Source organism: Quercus suber, unplaced genomic scaffold, assembly GCF_002906115.3.
Source record: "Quercus suber isolate HL8 unplaced genomic scaffold, Cork oak 2.0 scaffold_690, whole genome shotgun sequence".
Lineage (NCBI taxonomy): Eukaryota > Viridiplantae > Streptophyta > Magnoliopsida > Fagales > Fagaceae > Quercus > Quercus suber.
The window spans coordinates 358,597-370,829 of NW_027070131.1; the positions used below are offsets into that span (position 1 = coordinate 358,597).

A 12,233-nucleotide genomic window follows, 5' to 3' on the forward strand; every position below is an offset into this window, starting at 1 on the left:
TAAAACTGTATCATCATATACTACCTTGTTACATGGCTTTGTTGGAGTGGAAAGACAATGAGTGAGGAAGAATGGTGGACACCAATGCCATCACTTATGGTGTTGTGATGCATGGTCTACGTGGGAAGTAAAGTTGTCTGAGGCCGTGATTTTGTAAGGGAGATGATTAGAAAAGCTTTTTTCCAACCCCAGTTGAAATTAACTTACTGATTCAGTCTCTCTGCGAGAGGGAAGAATGGATGAGGCTAAAAAGTTCATGCAGGAGTGTCTGAGCAAGGGGTGTGCTGTTAATGATTAACTTACTGATTCAGTCCTATGAAGCACGGGTGCGTTTCGGGACCTCGGTGCGGGTGCGGGTGCGGATGCGGGTGCGAGACTCGGCAATTTTTAAAAGGTGGGTGCGGGTGCGGCAGGACTCGGCAATTAAAAATCATTAAAAATATTTATTTATATTTAATATATTGCTAAGCATACTTTTTCACATTATATAAATATATACCAAATAAAAAATTAATATTATCTGTTTTTTATTTTATTTTATTTATTTATATACATATATTTCCTATATAATTTATTGAAATATATTAAAATTATAAGTCTATGTTTCAACTAGTATATCAATATTACGCTTAAATATCTACCTAAATTATAATTATAATAATAAGTTGATAAAAATTATCACTTTTTAAAATATTAAAAGTTTAAAACAGTAATATAATATTTCAGAAAAAAAAAAAAAAAAAAAAAAAAAAAAAAAAAAAAAAACAGTAACATAATATGTACGTAGATAATGACAAAAAAAAGAAAAGAAAAAAAAAAGCCACAAGTTAAAAAATTAAAAAAGAAAAAGAAAGAAAGATAGTGCATTTACGGTTGGGAAGGGTCAGACTTAATAAAAAAGTTTGCTATTTTCCAATGCTTTGTCACGTGACTACTGACTAAGCTCACAAAACTAAAAAGAAAGGTAAAAGAGAACAAAGTAGAGAAACTAAAAGCAGCAGATGAAATTCAGGAGAATCAAAAACACGAAGAACGAAAGAGTAAAGAAGAAACAGAGAGAAGAACAAAAGAGTAAAGAGGAAACAGAGAAGAAGAAGCCTGATCTACGATTCTGTGTTGTCTGCGTCGGCGTGAGTCTGGGGGGAAAAAAAAACAAGTGACAGGACGCGGCCCGACGCGGCACCGACGCGGGGTCAGCGGCGTCCCTCACGCGTCGCCGCTTCGCGCCGCGTCGGACGCGGGTGCGGCTCCTCTGGTGCCGCGTCTGTGCTTCATAGATTCAGTCTCTCTGCCGAGAGGGAAGAATGGATGAGGCTAAAAAGTTCATGCAGGAGTGTCTGAGCAAGGGGTGTGCTGTTAATGTGGTAAACTTCTCCACTTTAATTCATGGATACTGCCATAAGGATGATTTGGACCCATTAACCAAAAACAACAATGGAGGAGAAAGAGATAGAGAGAGAAAAGTAGAGATAAAGTCAGATATAACACATTTTTTGGATTTAGAGATAGATATAAAATATAATAAATGAGGGATAATTAATGAAATCCTAATCAGAATATTAGTATTAATGAGACAATGGAAGAATGTCACGACATCTTTTTAATTTGATTTGACACAGTGCCACATCAGTAATTAAAAAAAAAATGAACAAATCATATTTTAGATAAAAAATTCATCAAGATTTTAAAAGAGTAATGCTAGAGATACAAACTTTTTTGCGAAAAATTTTACAAACAGCAGATGTGGTGAGTGGTTATCAGTAAATGAAAAAAGTTATACTAATGATGAGTCTAGATAAAAACTAATAAAAAGTAGGCTACATCACCAATTTATAAAAATGTAATACTCATTTAAAAAAACACACACACACACACACACACAAACCAAATAATAGACCAGTAGTGAGCAAGTCCTACAGGTAAGTTAATCTGTGTCCTCCCAGGTATCTTCATTGGTGTCTAAGCCTCCAAGCTTCTTGACCCTTAAAATCCTTACAAAACTGTTCAGCCACATTCCAAACTTACATCTTGCCTTTGTTTCCATACACCATGGCAACTCCACCATAACAACTCAACCATCCATATCCGGATCCTCCACCAGCCGAGACACTTAATTACTGAAATATCTCCATTCCATAAATACTTGGAAAATGTAGAAAGGAATTGTAAATGTATCGAAGTGCAAATCGTCAAATTATAATTTATGCTTCTTAAACTAGACAAGGTTTAAGACATTATCTTTTTTTTTTTTTTTTTTTAAATCCTTCTTGTTAAATATTAGCAATGATACACCATGTTGAATATGCTAGTATGGATGTGGAAGAGAAAGTATAAAGTATAAAACACAATAACACACGAGGGTTACGTGGTTCAGCTTAACGGCCTACATACACGGAGGAAACCTTAAAGGGCTACATTAATAATATATTAAAGTGTAGTACAAGAATGTGTGCTATACAAATAATTTAATTGGGCCTAAAGCCCACAATACTATATATGTTAACAGTCCCCCTCAAACTCAAGGTGGATGTGAGACCAACTTGAGGTTGTCAATCAAAGTACGAAGGCGTCCCTTAGGATATGACTTGGTAAAGATATCTGCAAGTTAATCTTTAGAGGAGACTGAGATCAGCTTAAGAGCACCATGGACAAGATGATAATGGATAAAATGACAATTGATCTCGATGTGTTTAGGTCGTTCATGTAAGACATTATTATGAGCAATATGAATAGTACTTTGGTTGTCACAATAAAGAGGAGTAGCAGAGGATGTAGACACACCTAAGTCTTTGAAAAGCCATCATAGCCAAAGGAGCTCCGATGTGGTATCAACAAGGGCACGATATTCTGCTTCAGTATTAGAGCAAGCCACATGAGTTTGTTTCTTACTTCGCCAAGAAATCAGAGAAGAATAAAAAAGAAAGCAATAACCAGTGGTGGACCTGCGATCAGTGGGATCTCATGCCCAATCAGTAAGACATTATCTTTTTTTTTTTTTTTTTTTAAATCCTTCTTGTTAAATATTAGCAATGATACACCATGTTGAATATGCTAGTATGGATGTGGAAGAGAAAGTATAAAGTATAAAACACAATAACACACGAGGGTTACGTGGTTCAGCTTAACGGCCTACATACACGGAGGAAACCTTAAAGGGCTACATTAATAATATATTAAAGTGTAGTACAAGAATGTGTGCTATACAAATAATTTAATTGGGCCTAAAGCCCACAATACTATATATGTTAACAGTCCCCCTCAAACTCAAGGTGGATGTGAGACCAACTTGAGGTTGTCAATCAAAGTACGAAGGCGTCCCTTAGGATATGACTTGGTAAAGATATCTGCAAGTTAATCTTTAGAGGAGACTGAGATCAGCTTAAGAGCACCATGGACAAGATGATAATGGATAAAATGACAATTGATCTCGATGTGTTTAGGTCGTTCATGTAAGACATTATTATGAGCAATATGAATAGTACTTTGGTTGTCACAATAAAGAGGAGTAGCAGAGGATGTAGACACACCTAAGTCTTTGAAAAGCCATCATAGCCAAAGGAGCTCCGATGTGGTATCAACAAGGGCACGATATTCTGCTTCAGTATTAGAGCAAGCCACATGAGTTTGTTTCTTACTTCGCCAAGAAATCAGAGAAGAATAAAAAAGAAAGCAATAACCAGTGGTGGACCTGCGATCAGTGGGATCTCATGCCCAATCAGTATCAGAAAATAAATGGAAAATAAGAGGAGATTGAGCATAATAGAAAAGACCATGGAAGAGAGTGCCCTTCAGGTATCGAAGAATGCGGAGAACAGTAGCATAGTGAGTCGATCGTGGAGCAAACAGATACTGGCTCACCTGGTGAACAACATAGGAAATGTCTAGATGAGTGAGAGTGAGGTAAACTAAGCTGCCAACCAAGCGTCTATAAAGAAAGGGATTAGACAATGGTTTCCCTCCTGAGGGAGTTAGATGCGCATTAAGCTCAACTGGAGTATCAACAGTCTTGCTTTCAATAAGTCCAGCTCGAGACAAGAGTTCAAAGGCATACTTGGCTTGAGTAATATAAAGTTCATCTGTAGAATAAATGATTTCAAGACCCAAGAAGTAGCTGAGATGTCCAAAATCTTTCATCTCAAATTACTGACTGAGAAAAGCCTTGAGTTCTTGAATGCCACTGAGGTCATCACCAGTTATGATTATATCATCCACATATAGGAGAAGTGAAATAGTGCCTTTGTCAGTGCGACGAAGAAATAAGGCAGAATCATAATGATTGGCCATGTAACCCAAGTGAGAGATGGTAGAGCTGAATTTGACAAACCATAGACTTAACCCTAGACTAATAGACTTCTAGTACGAGTAGGAGACTTAGCTTGCACACAAAATAGAATTAGGCTTGGGCTTCTGCTAATGGGCTAATATATCTCTAACACCCCCTCTCAAACTTAAGATGGAAACTTGATGAAATCTTGAGATTTGATAAGGTTAAGAAGATCCCTTGAATGAAGTTTGGCTCTGTGATGGTGGTTTGAGAAAGACAATGGTTTTGCAGTGTTAATGCGACTTCTATTGGTGGCATGACTATATCTAGGAGATTTAACGGCAGTAGTGGGAAGCCAAAGAAGATGAACGCAGCGAAGAAATACCGAGGAAGACAAAAATTGCTCTTAATACACCGTAAGGACAGAAAACCATGACCATAGGAAGGTGGCTCTGATACTATGTTAAATATTAGTATTGATACACCATGTTGAATATGTTAGTATGGATGTGGAAGAGAAAGCATAAAGTATAAAACACAATAACACACGAAGGTTACGTGGTTCAGCTTAACGGCTTACATACACAAAGGAAACCCTAAAGGGTTACATCAATAATATATTAGAGTATAGTACAAGAATGTGTGCTATACAAGTAATCTAGTTAGGTCTAAAGCTCACAACACTATATACGTTAACACTTCCAACATTACTAGGTTAATAATTATTATAATTTACAAAAAAGGCTAATTGTTGGTTCATATGAATGAAATCCAATAGTCATGGATTCTGAAAGCAAATTCTCATCAATGCCTCTAGCAAAGCATATCTTTAGTCTTTACACAACACTCTGGCCAAACCAAATATCACTTGCTGTAGTATATTAAAATGCAATATCAAGATCAGGACGATGTCCTTCTCAAAAAAAAAAAAGATCAGGACGATGAGATCCAGTTTAGACACAGGCTAGGATGTGGTGGATACTTTGGCAGTGAGGTGGAGGCTTTGACGGGTTGAATTGAAACCGACGAGGACGTGGGTGGATAGTCATCAACAGTGAGCAAGTCTTGCATGTGACGCTGACGAAGAGACTTTGGGAGGAGATGGATGGTCACTTGAATGATATGCAAGGTTTTCAGACCCGGACCGTTCATTGAACCGCAAAAGAGAGAGGTTCAAGGTTTTTAAGGTCGAACTGAGGTTGAACCGGAGTCAAACCGTGATGACGTCATAATTAATTTAATAATTATTTAAAATATAAATAAATTAATTAATTAATACAAATAGAAAATTAAAATAAAATAAAAAATAAAATATATTTTTCTTAAAAATTCTATAATTTATTTAACATGCCATTTTATTAACAAAAACAAAACAATAGATACAGTGATGCACTTAGATATTTCATATTCTGAACAAAAATTAAAGTATAATAATAATAATATAAAAAGCACTTTGTTTCATTCCAGGTTGACAAGTCTTGGCCTATAAAAAAAAAATAAAAAAAAAAGGTTGACAGGTCTTGGTTACACCGTTACAATACAAAATTTTGAATTAAAGTAGCATTGTGCCATTGTCTCATCAAAGCACGTGGGTGGGGGTGGCTCTACAACATCAGAGTATTGATTTACTGTTTTTGTATTTTCAAATCAATGTGGCACTCTTATTTTTATAAAACTAAATAAAAGAAAAGTAAAAAAAATGTTGAATCACTTAAAAATCAAAACGTGGCATTGTCATTTAATACCCCACCAACCTCCACTTTCTTTTCATCTTATCTGATTGCCTCATTGTTCTCTCCTTTTCAGTCTTCTCTTTTCTCTTCATCAGTTTTTAAGTTTAACTCCACTAATCTCTCTTCTGCAGGTACGAAGACTAAAGCATCAATGGCGATGCTAAGATGTAATCTACCAAAAAATTATTACCTTCTGTGTTGGGGGCGTTAGTAGGATTTCTTTCTAGTAATTTACTAAGAATGTTTTTCTCCTTTTTCCCTTAATTTTATTTCTATATATGGGTCGGTTTTGAAAATCAGCACCGACTGCGTCACTGCACCGGCGTCGGAAAGGTCATCAAGTTCCGTTTGCCAGCATTGACTCGTTCAGTCGGCCCAAAGCTTGGTACGGTTTGGTTGGTGAGGATCGGTTTTTTTTTTTTTTTTTTTTAAGGTTCAGATTGAAAGGGAAGCAGGGAACCGTGAGAAGCGGTCTGATCACGGTTCTCAAAACCGTGAGGTCCAACCGCAGTTCGCACGGGTCCCTGTTTTTTTCTCATTGAACGGTTCTTGAAGCTAAAAGAACCGCAAAAATGAACGGTTCGAGATTTTTTCGGTCGGACCGTACGGTCCAGTCCGAGTTTCAAAACCACGATGATATGGTGTTTTAAGTGATTTTAAAGATTCTAATGAATTCTTTAATCTTAATATCCGACCTGCTTTCTTAACATAAATGAATTTGACATGTTAAGTTATTATTTTAATTGCCCATATGATATTATGCCACATCAAATGTAGTGAGTTTATTAAAATTGAATTTTATAATATTTTAATTTTAAAAAATGCTACATCAATTAAAATATATGTCAAGTCACTATTTTGTTAGCCACATAAGTAATAACATTAACAACAGTTAACAAAATGACCAATAATACTTGTAGGGACGCAATTTGGGTCCCTAGCCCAAGTGATGGATGAACTTAGGTCAAAAAAGCCTAATACAATGAATTTGTAGAGAGTGGATTGAAAAAACTGGATTTTAATGAATTGGACAACAAGTAAAATGGATTCAGATGACAAGAAAATGAGGATAAACTGATTTAAACTAAAGAAAATTGTACTCGGCATAGTCTGAGAAGATCAGTTCTTATATATTTCTCTTAAGTTTGATTACAAATTCAGTTCTTAGTTGCTATAGTATTTTTCTCTCAATTTCTCGATCCCCCCTTATCAGGGTATCTCTTCTATTTTATTCTATCTTTCCCTTTCATCTCCACCTTCCACATGCAGATTAGGTTATTGGTCTTGATCCTTGTCCCTTCAGCACATTCCTGAATTTTTGGGTAGTGGCTATAAGGTTGAAAGTTACTGTTCAAGTATCGTTTTCTCATTAATGCAGTCAGAGAGTTAGCTGCAGAGTATTTAATGCGGTAGTAGCAACTTTCTCCTTAGATATTTCATGACCTCCCTTTTATCCTATTCCTTCTTATCCTTGTCAGTGGAATCGTTCGGGACGTTGCTCTTGATGTTGGAATGCATCTTTTGACCTCGGCCTTTCCCAGCCAAAGATGGATTCTTCCTCGGACCACCATTCTGGATGGCTTTAATCGGATTTCACTTCTTCACTTATTAACACGGATCCTTATGAAAATGTTTACCCATCCTCGGGTTGTTTAATGTCCTTGGATTGGGCCATTGACCCAATATATACATAGATATAGGCTTCTGGGCCTATCATCCCTATAATACTCATTGAAACTTGAGGGACCAATAGCACTCATTTAGAACTTAAGAGATTAATTGTGCTCATAGGATAAATTTCAGAGACCAATAGTATAATTTCACCTTAATTTTTTCTAAAATGTGTAGTTGATTTGTTATAATTTATTAATAAAGAGTTATACCACATGTAACTTGAACCAATCTCAATAATAATAATAATAATAATAATAATAATAATAATGAATGTATGTATGTATGTATTTGTCTTCCTTGCCTAGTTATTTCTTTAATCTCTTCTCAAAAAAGAAATTATTTCTTTAATATAGTTTCAAAAATAGATATCTTCCATTGTACTATACTTGAAATTGCATATCTATAAGTTGGTACTTCTCCAAACATTCAACTGCTTCTAAATCTGTGCCAGTAGTTGGGTGGCAAAAAAAGATCCAATACCGATTATCTCCCTCGTAATAGGCCTATTTTAAGTAAATATATATATATATATATATATAGACACACATGTACTTAGAAAAGCATTAGATCATAATGTTAAGTAGATATGACGTCATTTGAAAACTCAAACAAGTTGATCTAATAATAGGTACATAATGGTTTAATAAAAGACATTTTTTTCGAATATAGAAAGACAAAGTAATTCGCAATCTAATAATAATGATGATGATGATGATGTATGTGGTTGTCTTCCTTACCTAATTATTTCTTTAATATAGTTTCAAATATACACATCTTTCCATTGTACTGAACTTGAAATTGCATATCAATAAATTGGTACTTCCCCAAACATGCAATTGCTTCCGGATCTGTGCTAGTAGTAGAGTGGAAAAAAAGATTCAATACTAATTATCTCGCTCATGACCTGCATATTTTAATTAAGTTACCTATTTTTAAAAGAAAATCTTTATACACTCAATTAATGTGTTAAATGGGTAAAAAATTATTGTTAGCTGAATTAAATGAGTATTAATGGGTAAAACTGCTAGGTACCCATCTTTTAAAAAATAAAATCAAAACCCTTACTATCAACACTGTATTTTGTCCACCCTAATTTTCATGGAATATTTTGATTTTAATCTAAATGACACTGTGGCAGTTTTCCAAAAATTATCTAAGATTGAGTAAGTGGGATCCATTTAAGTTGATTGGATGATATAATATAATAGGAAAGAGAGATAGATATATTCCTCCTTTACTTCTCATCATCTCATGGCCAGTCTTTGGTTATAGAGCTGTGGTGGCGTTGGTGAAATGGGGATTACTCAATGATGCAGTGATCATATGTGAGGATGGAGGATGATATGAGCAGTCAAAATATGATATCCCAGTAAGTAATATATGATGTCTGCTCTTAATGATAACTTTTTATCATCAAATTAAGACATCAGTCAATTTTTAGTATAGACGATGATTAAATCTCAAATCTCTTATTTAATCATTAAAGATTTTATCAATTGTGTTAATTGGAACCCAAAAATTTAATTGGACTTACATGACAATGAGATTGGGGTGATTTTACTGGTTAAGTTATTTATTTATTTTAATTGTATTTTTTATTTAGTTTCTTAAACTAGATATGTCATGGTAATTTAGTGGTTAAATAGTTCATGTGGCAGCATGTCACATCAGTTTGTAAAGGGTAGGACTTGTAGTAAATATGCAGTACTTTTATTTATTTATTTATTTATTTTTTGAGAAAATATTTTTTAGGTTCTAGCATTATATGATGAAATATCACCGATGCCAACTTTTTTCATTTACTACTTGATGATATAGACAATTTTGACACATCAAAAAGTAAGAAACTAAATTGATACAATTTCAAAATATTAAAGACCAACTTGACACATATGGCAAACTTCAGGACCAAAATGATAATTCCTCCAAAAATATTTTTAAAATCTTACCAATCTAGCTAGAGGCCCGTTCTAGACAGGATAATTTTTCATTTTCAAACTGCTTCCATCATCACTAGTAAATGGATAACAATGAATTCTATTATTGTTCTAGAGATTGGTTTACAATTATTTTTTCATTCTTTGAGAAAACCATAAGTTAAGCTAAGACATCACCCACCACATTACAGGCTACTTTCTCTGTGTTCTTCCTCATCCATAGTATCACAAAGTGCTCTACCCCTTGTCTCTGGTAAACATGCTGCAAACAGTCCACAACACCCTATAACCAACCCAAATACCACATAGGATGAAATTCCATTTCTTCTCTCAGCAGCCACTAGCATCGGACTAAATACACCACCAAGCACAAGTGCTTGTCTCACCAACGAAGTAGCTGAGTTCCTCACAGAAGTAGGGAACAACTCTATTGTGAATATGAGTAATATACTGAACGCGAAATGTACTTAGAAAAGCATTAGATCATAATGTTAAGTAGATATGACGTCATTTGAAAACTCAAACAAGTTGATCTAATAATAGGTACATAATGGTTTAATAAAAGACATTTTTTTCGAATATAGAAAGACAAAGTAATTCGCAATCTAATAATAATGATGATGATGATGATGATGTATGTGGTTGTCTTCCTTACCTAATTATTTCTTTAATATAGTTTCAAATATACACATCTTTCCATTGTACTGAACTTGAAATTGCATATCAATAAATTGGTACTTCCCCAAACATGCAATTGCTTCCGGATCTGTGCTAGTAGTAGAGTGGAAAAAAAGATTCAATACTAATTATCTCGCTCATGACCTGCATATTTTAATTAAGTTACCTATTTTTAAAAGAAAATCTTTATACACTCAATTAATGTGTTAAATGGGTAAAAAATTATTGTTAGCTGAATTAAATGAGTATTAATGGGTAAAACTGCTAGGTACCCATCTTTTAAAAAATAAAATCAAAACCCTTACTATCAACACTGTATTTTGTCCACCCTAATTTTCATGGAATATTTTGATTTTAATCTAAATGACACTGTGGCAGTTTTCCAAAAATTATCTAAGATTGAGTAAGTGGGATCCATTTAAGTTGATTGGATGATATAATATAATAGGAAAGAGAGATAGATATATTCCTCCTTTACTTCTCATCATCTCATGGCCAGTCTTTGGTTATAGAGCTGTGGTGGCGTTGGTGAAATGGGGATTACTCAATGATGCAGTGATCATATGTGAGGATGGAGGATGATATGAGCAGTCAAAATATGATATCCCAGTAAGTAATATATGATGTCTGCTCTTAATGATAACTTTTTATCATCAAATTAAGACATCAGTCAATTTTTAGTATAGACGATGATTAAATCTCAAATCTCTTATTTAATCATTAAAGATTTTATCAATTGTGTTAATTGGAACCCAAAAATTTAATTGGACTTACATGACAATGAGATTGGGGTGATTTTACTGGTTAAGTTATTTATTTATTTTAATTGTATTTTTTATTTAGTTTCTTAAACTAGATATGTCATGGTAATTTAGTGGTTAAATAGTTCATGTGGCAGCATGTCACATCAGTTTGTAAAGGGTAGGACTTGTAGTAAATATGCAGTACTTTTATTTATTTATTTATTTATTTTTTGAGAAAATATTTTTTAGGTTCTAGCATTATATGATGAAATATCACCGATGCCAACTTTTTTCATTTACTACTTGATGATATAGACAATTTTGACACATCAAAAAGTAAGAAACTAAATTGATACAATTTCAAAATATTAAAGACCAACTTGACACATATGGCAAACTTCAGGACCAAAATGATAATTCCTCCAAAAATATTTTTAAAATCTTACCAATCTAGCTAGAGGCCCGTTCTAGACAGGATAATTTTTCATTTTCAAACTGCTTCCATCATCACTAGTAAATGGATAACAATGAATTCTATTATTGTTCTAGAGATTGGTTTACAATTATTTTTTCATTCTTTGAGAAAACCATAAGTTAAGCTAAGACATCACCCACCACATTACAGGCTACTTTCTCTGTGTTCTTCCTCATCCATAGTATCACAAAGTGCTCTACCCCTTGTCTCTGGTAAACATGCTGCAAACAGTCCACAACACCCTATAACCAACCCAAATACCACATAGGATGAAATTCCATTTCTTCTCTCAGCAGCCACTAGCATCGGACTAAATACACCACCAAGCACAAGTGCTTGTCTCACCAACGAAGTAGCTGAGTTCCTCACAGAAGTAGGGAACAACTCTATTGTGAATATGAGTAATATACTGAACGCGAAACAAGCACTAAAGAAAGATACTAGCTCAAACCCAATCTGCAATCTTGCCCACTCCTTACCTTTTAAAGCACACATGATACTGAAAATCCCACTAATGGTAGTGAAAGCAAGCACAGAAAATTTTCTATTCAACTTACCTATAAGCAAGATAGTGAACAATGAAGATGGTATCTCAGATAAGGCATTGAATGTGACACTCAAGTAGAGATTGAATGGCAAGTTTCCTAGGCCTAATGGCATGCCATAGTACACCATTCCAATCCCAAAAGCTATCACCATAACCGGTGACAACCTTTTAAAGGCCCATTT

The 12,233-nt window shown here is 34.3% G+C and overlaps 2 protein-coding genes across 2 annotated transcripts; both read right to left on the reverse strand.

Annotated features, from left to right (window-relative positions):
* Window positions 1-3,705: 3,705 nt before the first annotated feature.
* LOC136064446 (uncharacterized mitochondrial protein AtMg00810-like) lies at window positions 3,706-4,134 on the reverse strand. Its single transcript, XM_065766202.1, has one exon. The coding sequence runs from the start codon at window positions 4,132-4,134 to the stop codon at window positions 3,706-3,708; it is 429 nt and encodes a 142-aa protein (XP_065622274.1).
* Window positions 4,135-9,793: 5,659 nt separating this feature from the next.
* Window positions 9,794-12,230, reverse strand: LOC112038114 (organic cation/carnitine transporter 3; the record flags this gene model as incomplete). Its single annotated transcript, XM_065766203.1, has 2 exons — window positions 9,794-10,058; window positions 11,653-12,230. Coding segments are annotated over 2 exons (843 nt in total), but the record flags the coding sequence as incomplete, so codon positions are not given.
* Window positions 12,231-12,233: the final 3 nt, after the last annotated feature.